The sequence below is a fragment of the Eumetopias jubatus genome, unplaced genomic scaffold (assembly GCF_037043125.1).
Source record: "Eumetopias jubatus isolate StellerSeaLion01/CBP00866 unplaced genomic scaffold, mEumJub1_p1.0 scaffold_9, whole genome shotgun sequence".
Taxonomy (NCBI): Eukaryota; Metazoa; Chordata; class Mammalia; order Carnivora; family Otariidae; genus Eumetopias; species Eumetopias jubatus.
The window spans coordinates 71,540,168-71,557,046 of NW_028274815.1; the positions used below are offsets into that span (position 1 = coordinate 71,540,168).

At 43.4% G+C, this 16,879-nt stretch overlaps 1 protein-coding gene across 5 annotated transcripts in view; it reads left to right on the top strand.

Moving 5' to 3' along the window:
* The window catches only part of FSHR (follicle stimulating hormone receptor), a 166,546-nt gene extending 153,951 nt beyond the window's left edge, over nucleotides 1–12,595 (top strand). For 4 of the 5 annotated variants that reach the window (XM_028104017.2, XM_028104019.2, XM_088026203.1 and 1 more), the window contains 2 exons: nucleotides 6,664–6,849; nucleotides 11,371–12,595. In XM_028104017.2, the coding sequence (XP_027959818.1) occupies nucleotides 6,664–6,849; nucleotides 11,371–12,595 (1,411 nt within the window). The remainder of the gene's footprint in view (nucleotides 1–6,663; nucleotides 6,850–11,370) is intronic. The other variant, XM_088026205.1, reaches the window with a different exon arrangement.
* Nucleotides 12,596–16,879: the final 4,284 nt, after the last annotated feature.

Here is a 16,879-nt window from a genome sequence, read left to right on the forward strand (position 1 = left end):
CCAGTCCATGAAGAAAGATCATAGCCAGGGAAAAAAGAGAGAGAGAGAGAGAGAGTGTTTTAGGGGAACAGAGAGCAAAAGTGGGAATATTTGTAGTTCAGTCTCAACCACACTCAACACTATCCACTTATCTTTGTCCCTGCTGATATAAATTTCTATGGATTTTTCTTAATCCATGGAGATAAGAGAGAAACATTTTTCTGCCAGTCCAAAACTTGGAAGTCTTGGTAAGTCCCATGTTTACTCCACTCCAGCAAGTATCCAGCAAGCTGTAAGTCAACCCTTCTATAAAGACTTTTATTCCCCTATCACCCTGGAATTACTTTGCTAAAGACTGGTTTTACTGTAAGTGACGCTACATCCCTCTCCTACCAACCACTCCCTCCTTTCAACATCCACCGGCAGAAGATCTGGATCCCAGGACTCTGACAAGATGCCTTAGCCTCATAGCGCAAAACCACCTAGTGCTAATGACAACAGCTCATGTATTTTGTACCTGTGATAAGGAGGAATCTGCAATACAAGCTAGCTCCAGAACACTGAGCAGGCAGAAAGACTCCAAAGCTTCCCAATCTAACACCTAGGCACTGGACTGCATTCAGGTCAATCCACCCAATACATTATTCTGCTGCTTCTCTCATACATGCCTATCTCCTTGTAAACTTCGCACAAGGTTGCTCCCTTCCTTGGTGCTTTGATACTCTGAGTCACATAGAATTGCCTGCTACAGAAGCACCATTTTGCTGAGCAACCTTGAAATCCAGGTTTCCTCTCTGTCTGCCTTGCAGTCTTCTCGCTTTAGAATGGCCCTCCTGGAAGACTTGCTCCAGCCTCTCATCTGTACTCTGATGCTAATAATGAGGCATTTCTGCTCATCAGAGGACTATCTACTGAGTAGATTTCATGAGCCCAGCCCTATGCTCAATACAATGTCTAACACAAAAGTATGTTAATAATCCAAGCTCTCAAAACATCTGAAATCTGAGCAGACAAAACAAAGATACATGAAAAGTCAAGCAGTATGAAACAATAGAAGAGATAACACAAGGTGGGAGATTCTTTGAAACTGCCAGAAGTTAGGGGACATCACAGGTGGCCTGGGTGACCTAGCTCTTCCTCTCCCATATCCTTGTTCAGTGTCACTCCCCAGAGTCTCTTCAAACAAAGCGACAATTTTCTGGGGGCTTACTACATGAAAGGCACTGCTGAGAATGCAAGGAGCCCTCCACCATCAAGGAGAGATAAAATGCAAATACAAGGAGCTAGTGTATAAAACAAAAGCTAGTAAGTGGTGAGAAAGGCATAAAATGTACAGAATATAACACTATTGCATTCGTAATGGCTTTCAAGGAAAAACACCTCTACAGCTGTTAAAAATGATGGAGACGACAAAATCACAGAGACGTCAGGGAGAGTTTGGGATCTCTATTATGGCATAAAAACTATCCTAAAACTTGATGGCTCAAAACAATCTTTCCATTTGGCTCATAATCATGTGTTTCAGAAATGTGGGTGGCTTGTCTCTGATCCATGTGGTATCAGCTCAGGTGGCTGGGGTGATCTATGTCCAAGTGGTCCCTTTCACTCCCATGCCTTGGGTATCAGTGCGCATTATTTCTCCCTCTCTCTCCTCTCTCTCCCTCCCTCCCTCCACACACACACGCGCACACACACACACACACACACACACACACACACACACACAGTGTCTCATCCTCTAGGACCTCTACACACCGCTTAGATTTTTCCCAGCATGGCGGTCTCAGGGCATTCAGAGTTCTTTCATAGCAGCTAGGGCTCTGTGAGACCAATATAGAAGCTGTCAGCTCTCTTAAAGTCAAGGTCCAGAGCTGGTAAAGCAACACTTTCATCATACTCTATTATAGTCCAAAGGCATCACAGTACAGCCTGAACTCAAGGGAAGGGCAAGTAGACCCTGTATGGAAAAAGTGTAAAGAATTTGCAGTCCTCTTTAATCTACCACAGTATATGAGACGAGAGCACAGCACTGCACGGAATATAAAAATTTGTTTATTTTTAGAAATCTTAATGTGGTTTTTTAATATATTCTGAACTCAAGGGGGGAACATATCTAAGAAAAAATAGTCCTCTGTTTTATATTGCTTGCTTTTAAAAATATGAAAAATGTTCATGGTAGGTAACAATTGCCCTGGTTTCAATTGTTCCTAAGGACTTTTTTTTTTTTATGCCTTCATCTTATTCCTCGGATGGAGCCTTGAACTGTTTTAGACAAAATGGGCAGTCTTTGCTTTCTTTCACATTTGAGGCGGGAGAAAATCCAGATGAAAGAAGAACTTGGACATGGAGACCAGAGCAAGTGTCAATAGCAGAACTGGTCAGTAGAGCAATGGTGTGAAGACAGAAACTAGAAGAGATCTTCTAGGGCAGAGAAGGATGTTGAGAAGCTCCGGAACAATGGGAAGTGTAAGTGGAGAGCAGGCCAGAGCAGCTGGATCACTGAGCAGTGGAGAGTCAAGACTTAGCACAGGGACAAAGATTCATGGATCAGATTCTTATTTTCAGGGACCCCAGCTCCGAAGAATCCTACTACTTTGGAGATAACCAGAAAAGATACCTTGGAACACCAGTACTTTCACCCTATGGTGATAGCAATGAATGTTGTGAGAAGTGGCTCATTCCAGACATATCTGAAAAGTAAAGCCAAGATGTTCTGCTGAGGGTTTGCATATGGGGTGTGAAAGAGGAGCCAAGCATGCCTTTCAAGTTCTTGCATTAACAAGTGGAGAGGCCACAAGTGGAGCATGTTTGGGGGACAACCAGGAGCTCAATTTCTAATACCCAAGGTTTGGCCCTCCCATTAGACATCCAAGTAGAGATTTTAAGGAGGCAGCTAAATTTAAGAGCCTGTAGTTCGGGAGAGAAGAGTCATCTAGAGATAAATATAGGTGATCCATCAACATATAAGTGGTGTTTAAGCTGTCAGACTAGATGAGTAAGCCTACAGATTAAGGGAAAATAGAGGAAAGAAGTCTAGGCTCTGAGCCAATGGGTACTCCAACAGTTGGTGGTCAGGGAGGAACCAGTGAAGAAGAAACATCCAAAGCATTAGGAGACAAATAAATATTACTAGATACCAAGCAAATTGTATGTACTTAAAATATTTTCAAAAATACATAAAGCAAAATATATATTTTATTTATATATAAATATATAAAGCAAAAACTGGCAAAACTAAAAGTAGTAGTATACAAATCCAAAATCATAGTTGGAGATTTTAATGCACTTCTGAGTAGTGATAGAACAAGCAAGCAAAAAAAAAAAAAAAAAAAAAAATCAGAAAGCACACAGAGTATCTGAATGACAGACGCCAAGTTTACCAAATTTGTCAGCACTAACAAGGAAGGGACTAAGTGAAATATACATAGGTATTACATAAAGGTAATCATTAGCTCTCCAACGTACATTTGCCTAAATATCAAGCAGAGGATAAGCAGTCCAGGGATTAGCATTGGTAGGTAACCACTACTGAAGGTAGGACCTGAGGAGCAAGTGAGTAGAAGCTGGATCCTCAGCAGATCGAACGACGGTTGAAGTCATAGAGGAACCGTTGCCTGAGGCAGAGGATGGATGAGAAATACCTTAACTTTTACCCCTCCTCCTAGCCTCCAATCTCCTACCAGTTTCATTTGCTGAACCCAGCAAAGCTGATTGACAAGGGGGTATCTGGGAAATGGAACCTGCAGAGGCCATTCCTTCTGAAATACAAACCAGAGCACAGAGAAGGGCACAGAATGGATGTTAGAGACACCAGGCAAATGACCCACACATCACATCCAATGCTTTGTACTTCAAAGTACATGGGGAATCATTAAACAGTTTTAAGCAGGAAGCCACAATCTAACTGGGTGATATTTTTGTAAAAATACCAATCTGCAGTGTAAAGATTGCACTGGACAGATGGGGGGGGGGATGGAGGGAGGGGGAGGGGGGGAGGGAGGGAGGGAGGGAGGGAGGGAGGGAGGGAGAGAGATGGTTGTGACAGGTAATTTTATTTGTCAACTTGACTGGGCCATGGGATGCCCAGATAGCTGGTAAAACACTTCTGGGTCTACCTATGAGACTCTTTCCAGAAGAAATTAGCATTTGAATCAGGGGACCAAGTAAGGAAGATCACCCTCCCCAATGTGCGTGGGCATCATTCAATCAACTGAGGGCCCAAAAAGAACAAAAAGGCAAAGAAAAGACAAATGTGCTTGCTTTCTTCTGGAATTGGAATATCCATTTTCTCTGGGCATCAGACTTTGGAGCTCCGGGTTCTCAGGCCTTTGGGCTCTGGGACTTAGACCAGCGGCCTCCCTGTTCACAGGTTTTCGGACTTGGACTCAATTATACCACCAGCTTTGCTAATTCTCCAGCTTACAGATGGCATGTGACAGGATTTCTCAACCTCCATAATCCCATGAGGTGATTCCCATAATAGATCTCTTCCTATGTATCTCTTTATATCCTATGGGTTCTATTTCTCTGGAGAACCCTGACAAATGCCATAGTCACAAGAAGAACAGTTATGAGACTACTGCCTTTCTCTAGGTGACCTAAACTAAAGCAGTGGCAGAGAAGTGGACTGATTTGAAAGAGACATAAAGTCGGACCTAAGAAGACAAAAAACCCAATGTCCAAGTGAGGTAGAGTGAGGAGTCAAGGAAGACTTCCAGTTTCCATTTTGAACAACAGGGGGGAAATGGAGGAGTCATTTGCTGAGATGGAAAAAAAACAAAAGGACGAACACATTTACATGGAAGGTGGTAAATTTAGTTTTCATACTTGAAAGTCATTAAAATGGTGGGGTCTGAGGGACAATTGATTATCTGGGCCTGAGGTGCAGAAGTAGGATCTGAGCTGGGATTTACATTCAGAAGCCATTAGCATATCCCTGGTATTTGAAACCAACAAAGTGGGTAAGATCACCTGGAAGGTTATTTACAGTCAGAAAAGTACCTGAGGTTGGAGAAACTCCAATATTTAAAGGAAAGAGAGAGGAGAAAGAGTAACAAAATCACAAGTTAAAGATGTCGGAAAAAATTAAAGAGGATGTGATGCCATGAAAAAGTCTCAGAAAGGAGGAATGTTTTACACGCGAAATATAACTGAGAAATGGAGAAGCTTAGAATGAATAGACAACCTTGTTGAGTATTATTTCTCTAGGGGTTAGGAAGAAACTGGACTGGATTATGAGGAAATAGTTATCAATAAATGATGTCACTATTTTAAGTTTGGTAAAGAGGTGACAGAGAGAAGCAGTTGGGGTGGGTTTCATTGGACAAAACGAAGCATTAAGAATTTTTGAGAAATCAAACGAATGATGCAATGACAACAAAGTTTTGAGAATATAATTTTCACCAGACTGTGAGAACATATGTGGTAGCAAATATATTTTCATACCCCCAAGTTTCACTGCTCTGAGTACCCACCGCTTTGACTTAGAGGAATGCAGACATGAGAAGAATCTCCTTCTCCACATATATCCAAGTGTGCTGAGATGAGTCCATTCCGGTCATCACTTGCTATGACCCCCATCAGAAGCACTCCTTCATGTCCAACTTGCTGGCCCCAACAGGTCTAAGCTGGTACTATTGAAAGTTCCTTGCTCCCACCAGCTGGTCTTGGTTGTTTTGAGAGTTGCAGCTGCCAACCAAGCTGCCAGCTAAGCACCTAATGTCACTGATGCAGGTGCCAGAGAGGATGGGATTCGGAGTCCTCCAGGGACACGGCCCTGATTAGATGGTCCAGATGGTCCATTTCTGGGGGCTTCCATAGATCCCCGCTGATTTGTCCCGATAGAGACTCCTACAAAGCAAGGACAACTGTGTAATCGAGACAGAGGCAGAGACAGAGATACAGAGAGACAGACAGACAGAGATGTTTATAAGAATAGCTACCAGTCATTAAGTGCTGTCTATTAGCCAGGAAGTTTTCTGTGTACTTTTAACTCATTTAACTGTCCCAACAACCCTCTGAAGGAGCTAGGATTATGACCATTCCTATTGTATGGCTGAGGAAACAGACATGGAGAAATGACATGACTTTACCAAGGTCACAGGGCTAATAGGTAGAGGGGCGGGGAACATATACAGGCTAGTCCGGCTGTGCTGTGCCCACCACTCTCTGGCGCCACTTGGACTTCGTGCTGAGGGTGCCTCTACTGCCCACCAGACTCCTCTTCCCCTTATGGTATGTTTCTTCTTACCCTTTTCTGAAATTGGGCCACAGATTCCATCCCTAGCTCATCACAGATATTTTTATAGCTGACTTCACATTGGGTAGGAAATGGCTTCAGTCTTTTAGATATCCACTAACTTACATAGGTCCATTTCAAGACAGACTGTAAAAGGGGAGATGGCTGAAGTCAAGCCCCAGGTCAGGCAGGATGTGAGTATATCTGGGAATCAGAGAGACCTGTTATCTAAGTCCTCCTAATGCAAACACAAGGGCCAGGGCTCCAGGAGACCAAATGTCCTAGTAGCTGTATACGGATCTGACTGAGGTGTGTTGGATCTACTGGCATCTCCCTCCTCACCCATGTTAAGAATATCCCTACTGTGTCTGCCATTCTGCCTGCCAACCAAGCAGAAAATTTTAGGTCCATGATAATCATGTTATATTTATGTTTTATCCTTCTAGAGACATTTCAAGAACGAGGATCCATTCCCTGCCTAGCTATGGCTTAGAAAATCTGAAGAAGCTGAGGGCCAGGTCAACATACAACTTGAAAAAGCTTCCCAGTCTGGATACGTTTGTCGCTCTCACGGAGGCCAGCCTCACCTACCCTAGCCACTGCTGCGCCTTTGCAAACTGGAGACGGCAAATGTGAGTCTTTCCATGTCCAACCCTTGAGCCCCACTTGGACATTTCTCCAGTGCAGAACTTGGTCCACAACTTCTATGTATCTGCAGCATGACGAGAATCCACTTAAAAGACCTCCCAGGTTAAAGCCCTTAGGCATATTCTAGATCAAAGCTTCAGTACTGTGAAGCGTTTCTAATTTTCTTGAGAATGGGCTCATAACAGAGGGCTACACACAATGGTCGATCACCTTCCAAATATTAAGGGAGGTAACATGAAAAACTCCAGACTGTATAGCACCTGACTCATAGCTGATGCTTCATGAATATTTATTCCCTTTTTCCTTGGTACCAATATGGATTTATTCTTCCAGTCCCACACTGTGCCACCTATATGTGTCCCAGAAAGCAGCCAAGTCAACTCTTGAGGGGAGAAGGATAACTGCCACACCAGAGACTGACGCACACATGCACAGTACAGCCCAACCCCTCCAAGACTCCCTAATCCATCTTTGGATGTTAGCACCTCACAGAGAGGACAAAGATTGGGACACCTGTTCGCTTTGGCTTTCAAGGTTGGTCAAATTTGAAGAAGCCCAAAAAAAGAGGGTAATCCAGACAGAGATAAAAACCAGGAGGCAACTGGTTAAAAAAGATGAGGAAATCATACAGAGGATCTAAATAAAGTAGAGAGGAAATATTTTGGAGATTGCACATAAAAGTTCCAGACATTGAAAGGATCCATTGCATATAGAATGCACCGGATATCAGGAGTTCTCAAAGCCCGCACCCTCCCTGAGCTCACTGACACAATCCACACCATGCACTCACACTCAGATGATGACTTACACACTCTTGTGCAGCACCCCAGCACTAACACAGCTCCCTGTGTCCTCATTCCACTGCATGGTATGGTCTCCTCTATTGTTCAACCTTTAACACACATTCACCTGCCCATGTAGACTTAGCCCCCGCTCAAAAGCAAGATAAAGCAAAAACAAAACAAAGCACGGTATATATCTAAAATGTTGTCCAAGTAACTAGGAGTCCCCACTCACACCCATTAGAAGGATTTGCAGAAAAAGGGCTACTTTTCAGAAATACCATGCATCAGGGAGGCACTCTCCAGAACTGGACACTCCTCACACATTAGCCCATGGGTCAGGGAACTTCTTCCTGACGACTAGAATGTGTAAGGGCTTGGGCTGAGGCACAAGGTTTGCCTCTTTTGTATTCCAGACAAGAGTTATTCCAGCCGGGGCAAGAAAGATACCAATTTACCAACAAAACCCTGGAACTCATACCCTTCCGCAGAAATCTCAAAGGCTATCAAGATCACTCTAAGAACTGCATGTAATCTGCTGTCTGGCCCAGGTGCTAACATGCCACAGGAATATGTTACCTAACTGTCCTGCTCAGACTCCGCTGGTCTTGCCACCCCTGGTGGCATACATGCAGCTTCGGGGTTCTTCTCAACCGGAAATCTCTAGGTCGGTCTCACATTGTCCCGGGACTTGAAGCCTTCCCGGACTGCCTCCAGACCCCCTGGCTCTCACCCTTTCTAGGTCCCTATTATAATTTACCATCAGGGCCTGTCTGGTAGAGCAAAGGAGAGGCCCACCCCTCTCCTAGCAAGAGGTGCCAAAACAGAGTAACAAAAATTGCAGCGGGCATTTAGTCTCTGTATTTAACAAACTTACGAACACAAAATTAAATAGGTATGCTATTCATAAGATAACTGCAGGGTTTTTTTTTTCTTTAACGGTGGCATTTCATTGTATACCACAGTAGGTGTGGTTTAGTAACAAGATGCAAGCTTAAAATTGTATGATACAATTGTTCTTCCAATCCTCATTTGACAACACATGCCCAATGCCCAAGATATAAACGTTAGGCCCTTGTGACCGTGAGGTTTTGTCAACGGCCCTCCTGGACTATCACCGAAAGACCTTATTAACTACACACCTGATCTATCCTGAACCATGTAGCTCTTCGTCTTGAGTTCTGCACTCACCTGGTAATGTTATTTTGCCCATTTTGTGATGTTAGTTTTATTTAGGCCTTTTCTTCACAACAAGATTTTAAACTGATGCACTGTGGCATAGACATCTAAGTGCTCACACAGGGCCTGGCCCCCAGCATGAACTCAGGAAGTCATGCGGTCATCTGTCTTGGTATTGCTCACATTGGCTCAGTTCTCACTGCCCAGCTCTGTGATTCTTTGCAACTTTATCTCATATAATTCTCATAAAGGCAATAATATTTTTATTCCCTCCTCAGAGGCAGAAATGGAGGCTCAGAGACAGTAAATAACTTGACCAACACCAACCAGAGTCAGATCCAAACCCTCTGCTTTGTTTCCAAAGCTCAGACTCTAGGCCACTCTGTTATACACTTCCCAAGAACCTGTCCAATGATTTATCAAGGTCCAAGAATACCACTTTTTAAAATGACCCTAACCTGAATTCCCAACTCTTTATGATGTTTATTATTTGCTAAGGTACTACAAAGGCAAGACTATATTCCCTCATTTCTATTTTTGTTTCTATTATAAGTGATATACACTTATATGTGGAGGCCCTGATGGTAAATTATAATAGGGACCTAGAAAGGGTGAGAGCCAGGGCGTCTGGAGGCAGTCCGGGAAGGCTTCAAGTCCCTTTTCTACACTCATGTGATTGGGTCATTTCTGTTTCAGGAAAGGGAAGCATCAATATTTAAAATAAGTTAGTAGCATTATCCACAGTAAGAATCTTCACAGAAGCCAACATAAGCCCCAGTAAGCAAAGACTGTCCCTAGATGGTTAAGTCAGATCTGCTTCAATGAACCGAATTGTCATCTGCAGGCACCAGGTTACTTACTTTCTGTTCTTAGAATTGGGCTGCTGCTAATCCGATGACAGGGTTTAGGAATCACAAGTTAGATGAAGGACCATAGTGCTTCTCTTGTTCCCCCAGGGCCCATCTCTGAGCTCTGTCTCACCTTTCTTGTAAGATCTCTGATGAAACCGAAAGATTCTCTGGCATTTTCAATTACATGTATGTTACTGTTTTGCTCCATTAATGCAACCTGTGAGTGATGGGAGAAGCCCAACCAGTCTCTAAAAACAAAGAGGACACATTCTCCAGAGGAGGGGGGGGGGGGGAGAGTCCTTGGGCCAAGGGACGATGACTTCCTGGCAATTCAGTTCACTTCCCAGAGGGGAGAAAAGGAAAGCATTCTCCCTAATAGCCTCTTCTTGTAGATGTTGACAGGGAAAAGTTCAGTCAGTATGTTGGAACACTTAACCAGGACCCCGCCTTCAGTATCAAATGCCACCTTTACCTCCTCTACTCCCCCAGCTGCTCTCTCTTTATGGGGGATTCTTTCAAGGGTTTAAATACCTACTTCCCTACTCATATGAGATTATGTTAGGGTTTGAGAGAAATGAAGTCACCTAACATTGCTGTGAGATTGCTTCTCAGGGAGGGAGAGTGGGAGGAAGTGTATGTATTTATGTGAAATTTTTTTCCATCCAAAAAGAGACCTGGTGTAGAACATCTCCTTTCCTTAAGCCTTTGCTTCAAAACAGAACTATTATCCCCCCCCCCACCCCGTCTCTACATGCACTATCCACCCATATGGGTAGGATATTTATCATCTGGTTTTCATGCAAATCCCTTCTGAAAGTACTTCTATTTTGTTGACTAGGCCTCTTGTACATTTGGGCTTAAAAGAAAAACCAAGACAAAAAAGTGAGCCCGAGAAGAGCCAGTTCCCCAGGGAATAAGTTATAATCTTAGAATGATTAGAAATCCCCCTCCTTGCAACCCATGTTTGCTCTCTCAGCACTCACTAGATAACTATTTAATATGAGAGAGCCAGGTTTCCCTTGCAGACCAATATATACCTGGGGCCTATTGTGGCTCCTGGGAAGTGAGCTGAAAGAGAATAATAGGACCCTCAGTAACATTTCAGGCAAATCACAGACCTCCCACTAGTGTGAGCAGCAAAGACCCAGGGAAAGGTGCTGGCTGGCAACTGACCACAGACTGAGCTTCTCTGCTTTATGTAGATAAAAGAAGCAACTAAGTTCTCATTTCAGTCAGCAAACAGTCCAGACCTTCCAGCAACTAGAGCAGAGAGTAGAGGAATAGCACTGTATCCTACTCAGGCATAGTAACGGAGAGCTGAATAGAAAGGGGGAAGGCAAAGGGTGGAGTAGGTATTAGGTCTGTAGATTATTTGCACTTAACAGCAAAGCTTAGCTAGTCCCAGGCGCCTTCCTCCCACATTCACGTTGTGGCCAGATGGTTTCCCCAGTGGGCCATCCAACTGTATGAATATATACACAAGTTGTTCTGTTCATTTACAGTAAGCACCATTAACCCTTGAGCTTAGCCTCAAGGGCAGACTGTGAGAAGAGAAAAAAAAAACAAACCAAAACAAACAAACAAAAAAAAACCAGGAAGAAACCCCATCATTTCTACCCTGTGCAAAAACAGGGATGTATTTGCCCATTCTGGATCCAGGATGTTGATTCTGTTCCTTTTTGTATTTTTCTAGCTCTGAGCTTCATCCAATTTGCAACAAATCTATTTTAAGGCAAGAAGTCGAGGATATGACCGAGGCTAGGGGTCAGAGAATCTCTTTGGCAGAAGATGAGGAATCCAGTTACACCAAAGGATTTGACATGATGTACAGTGAATTTGACTATGACTTATGCAATGAAGTGGTTGATGTGACTTGCTCCCCCAAGCCAGATGCGTTCAATCCATGTGAAGATATCATGGGGCATGATATTCTCAGAGTCTTGATATGGTTTATCAGCACCCTGGCCATCACAGGGAATATCATAGTGCTGATGATCCTGATCACCAGCCAATACAAACTCACAGTCCCCCGGTTCCTTATGTGCAACCTGGCCTTTGCCGATCTCTGCATTGGAATCTACCTGCTGCTCATTGCATCAGTTGATATCTACACCAAAAGCCAGTACCACAACTACGCCATCGACTGGCAAACTGGCGCAGGCTGTGATGCTGCTGGCTTTTTCACAGTCTTTGCCAGTGAGCTCTCAGTCTACACTCTGACAGCCATAACACTGGAAAGATGGCACACCATCACCCATGCCATGCGGCTAGAATGCAAAGTGCAGCTCCGCCACGCTGCTGGTGTCATGCTGCTAGGCTGGATCTTTGCCTTTGCAGTTGCCCTCTTTCCCATCTTTGGCATCAGCAGCTACATGAAGGTGAGCATCTGCCTGCCCATGGATATTGACAGCCCCTTGTCACAGCTATATGTTATGTCCCTCCTTGTGCTCAATGTCCTGGCCTTTGTGGTCATCTGTGGATGCTACGCTCACATCTACCTCACAGTGAGAAACCCCAACATCGTGTCCTCCTCTAGTGACACCAAGGTCGCCAAGCGCATGGCCATGCTCATCTTCACGGACTTCCTCTGCATGGCGCCTATCTCCTTCTTTGCCATCTCTGCCTCCCTCAAGGTGCCCCTCATCACAGTATCCAAGTCAAAGATCCTCCTGGTCCTATTCTATCCCATCAACTCCTGCGCCAACCCCTTCCTCTATGCCATCTTCACTAAGAACTTCCGCAGGGATTTCTTCATTTTGCTGAGCAAGTTTGGCTGCTATGAAATCCAAGCCCAGACTTACAGGACAGAAACTTTATCCACTGCCCACAACTCCCACCTGAGAAATGGCCACTGCCCTCCAGCTCCGAGGGTTGCCAATTACGTGCTCGTCCCTCTAAGCCATTTAGCCCAGAACTAACACATTATGTGCAAATACCACCGTGTTGAATGGTAACTGAAGTCTCACCTTTGAAGTATGGGCTACGGCAGAGTACTTCTACATACTCCATACTATTTAATCTTCCTGGCACACCTAGAAGGTGAATTGCTCAGGAACTACTCCATCTGATCGATTAGGAAGTTCAAGTAGTAACAACATTCATAATTAAAGCGATACAGTACTACATTACATTTGTCCTTTTCTTTACAATGTTCACAGTGCTTTTGTTCAGATCATCTCAACTGATCCCTATAAAAGTTCTATTAAATAGGCAAAACAGGGATTGTTCTTGGAGTTGCATAGACAAGTAAACCAAGACTCAAAGGATTAAGTGGCTTGGCTTGTAAGAGGCAGAACCAGGATTAGGTGTTCTGGTCTCCAGAGAACTTCCAAGGGAAGCAGCACAATGTTCATTCACTCATTTAACAAATCTTTCCTGAGTACCCAATGTGATGGCTTTGTTATGTGTCAACTTGAATAGGCTGAACTACATTACCCAGAATTCCCTCATGTGTTCCCCATCAGGGTGGGCCACAGGGAAGATTCTTGGGAAAAGAGATTAAGGGAAGCCCTAGCCATTTTGTCATTCTTACACTTTGTTGCCGATCAGCTGATTCAGCTCACAGCTATGAAGCAGCTCCTGGGCCTGCAAGTGCTCCACCTTGCCCCAGTTCTCTGACTCCTGTGGCCAGGTATATGTGCTTCATTCCACGATGAAGAATCCCAGCTTCCGCAGAATTCTTTCATGACCAAGGGGAGAGCCAACAAGATGGAAATGGCGCTCAGTTTGATTTCATGGGGTTCAGCTCATGCTGTGGCTTCCAGCATGTTCATCATCTTCCCTTTATCACTGCCTCCCCTGTGGACTTAAGCTCCAGCATCGGATGTAGAGATGACATCCTCTGTAGAGATTGCTTAACCAACCTCCAAAATTGCATTAGCCAATTCCCTGTAACAAATATTTACTGCATGCATGCATGCCTGGTTCTGCTTCTTTAGTTGAACCCTCATTTGTAGAAGATAGAACCTACTATATGGCATGCATATAGGTTATAATGTTAAGAACATAGCAGCTTTGGCATTAGAATTGAGATCTTATCCTGAATCTATAATAAGCCAGGACACTACCTCTCCAGGCTCCGTTTCTTCCTCTGTTAACTGGTGTTGGTTTTAATTCCTACCTATTGGGCTTATTGTAAGAATTGGGTACGAAAATGGGTACTAACAGGCTTGGTGAACTTTAGTTTACTTCTTTCCCCCCAGACCAATGCCTGGACTAGTGCCCAGGTCTCCTGACCCTCAATCTAGAATTCATTCCATTATACCATATTGTTCTTGATAAATACCTATACTTCCCATATCTTTTTTCATGAAAGACACCATCTGGATAAACTGGACCATAAACACCAACCATAAATCTTCACCAGGTACTGTGCCAAGACCACCTCACAAGGTTTTGAGTCTCCTCTGAGTAGATCCTCTTTCCATGTTAAAGCCAATCCTTCCTCCTCTTGCCCTACGGCAAACATTTCATAACTCGGTCCCAAATGCATTAACAAGGAAGTCCTTATAGGGCTGACAGGAAAAGCAGTCATCTCTGCCTATGTGCCCCGGCACCATTTTGATATGTTATGAGCATCAAGTGAAAAATAGAATGATTTTCTTTAGAAATAGTCGAGACCTATGTTATTCAGTACAGTAGCCACTGAGTGTATGTGGCTATTGAGCACCAGAAATATGGCTAGCCTGTATTGAGACATGCTCTAAGTACCAAAGACACACTTGATTTTAAAAAGTGCAAAAAAATAAGGGATACATCTCAGTAATTTTTGATATTGACTACCTATTGGAACAATATTTTAGACACATTGAGATAAGTGTATCTAAAATTAATTTATTTCTTTTTGCATTTTTTAATGGAGCTACTAGAACATTTAAAATTACCTATGTGGGTCATATTTGTGGCTCATGTTCCATTTCTACTGGAGAATACTAGTCTAGTACCATATGAAAATAAAGCATTTTTCACTTAGCATTTTCCTCCCTGCTCCCCATACCAGTTTGCTGCACTATGGGCTGTCCCAGCTCCATCTGCAGTCATACTTTTTCCTTGTTTTTGTCCAAAGAGAATATGCTTCTGAATTTGGACTCAAAAGCAAGTAGAAGCTAAATTAAAAATAGGATACAATATTAATTATTTCACAGCTTAGCTGTGGATGACACACTGGTTTAACAGATAGTGGTTCTGAGAGGCAAGAATATGTTTAAAGATGAATATACAACAAGAGAAGCTCATCAGACTTTTGTTCCATCGCCCTATCACTACAACACTTCCTGGTAAGAGATAAGATTTTTCTCAAAAAAGCAAACATATTTATAGGGAGCTAAATTTAGTGCTTCTAAACTCTTAAGGCAAGTCTTAAGGGAAAAGCACTTCCTACATTTCCTGTATTTGAATAAAAACATTTGGAGTCCAGTGTACCAATCACTCTTTTCCCATTAAAAAAAAAAAAAATGATTATACAGGTAACACCTATAGGCTGTGCCTCCTGGAGCAATGCTTCAGTCCCAGAGTAGTAAACTCAGATTTTAAATATATATAACTAAACTAAACTGTTATCCCACATTGTTTTTATAAAACTTTTATTTCCAGTCCTAACATCACAGAGGACCTATATCTCCCAGAGATGTGTCAAGTACCCACGACTCCGGAGGTGATATTCAAAATATTAACTGTCACAGCCCAGGTACCGATGTTTCCGAATGAACACTGGACTGTCAACAGTCCGTTTGGCCATCCTTGTGCGAACGGAGTGACTGGCAGCCCTGCCTAAGTTTCTCTTGCAGGACCTCAACCTGGACCTGCTCCCATGGCTCTCTCCTCAAACGTTCACCTACCATGAACCCCTGCAGTCCCATCCGGGCCAGCCTCTCCTCTCACCTTCCTCCGCTCCACCTTTGCTCCAGATTCTCTTTCACTGCCCAAGAAACAGTCAGACAATGTAGAATCCTCCTCGGAGGGCTCAGAACTGAGAGCGAATGAGTAAACCCAGAAAGTTTTAGTGAGCAGAATGAAGTGATGAGATAGGTACCTAGATTAATACAATTTTTATCTTGCCACATACAGAAACAGGACTGGTGGGGGAGGGGGGGCATGGCACTCAAGACCGTACCTTACTACAGAGCTCAGTGTATGTTACACATGGAGAACCCTTCGGACCTTGTGTCTGGAAGGGATATATGGAAGGAGGAATAAAACAAGAAGAAAGGCTTTTCTGTACTCGCATCACCAACATGCTGCAGATCTTACCAGGATTGACACTTTGCCTTATTTAGTCCAGCATCATATAGCATTCATTAGAAAATCAGAAAAAGATTGCTGAAACTAACTTTTTTTTTTTAACTCTAGTGTGATGGCCATAAGCTTTGGATTCACTAAGTAATTTTTTACTTAGGAAACTTTCTATTAGGAAAATTTATAAAGACAATCAAGGAATGAACTTTCACCTTCTGGATAGTAAAGGGCATTGGAGAAAGACAAATATATAGGATGTTTGGTCAGTTTAATATGTAACATTAAAGAAACTAAAAGTTAGCATAAAATAAAGCCCAACCATGAGGGTGTGCTTGCTAGTTCCCGTCCAAATGATTTCAGCTCAAGTAGCAGAAATCCCAACTAAAACTGGCTTGAACCATAAGGCCAATTCCCTAGGATGCTCCAGATGTGCATAGGTGGCTCTGTGGTCTCAAGAACCCAGGACCCCTCCATGTTTTTGCCCTGCCATCCTCGCGTCAGTCCTGATTCTCCCTTGGTAGCGAAGCTATAGCGATTACAGATGCCACATGCAGATGTGACCAAATCTAGAAACAAAAATAGATCTTTCCTTCCTTGTATTTCACTTTTCAAAGGGAAGAAAATTTCTCCGAAAAGACCCTTAGCAAACATCTCTTCCTGTTGTCTTAGATTACTACCCTGGCAGCAAAAGAGATAGCAAAGTGAAATCTGCCACTTTTAGCCTCTGTAGTCCAAGGGCAACTCTGCCAGCTAGGAAGGTGGAAGGGTAAGTTTCAGGGGAAGGAATGGTGGCTAGGCAATCTCATCCTACAACCTGATTTAACCCAAATCCTCGCCTATGAGATGAAGCCAGGGAGTTTAAGGTCAGGAAGCATAGGACACCTTCACACCTCACATGTTATGTTCTTATCCCTCACTCCTCTCTCCCTCTACCCATTGCCCATAGTCCAGCTCCTTCTCCCTATGTC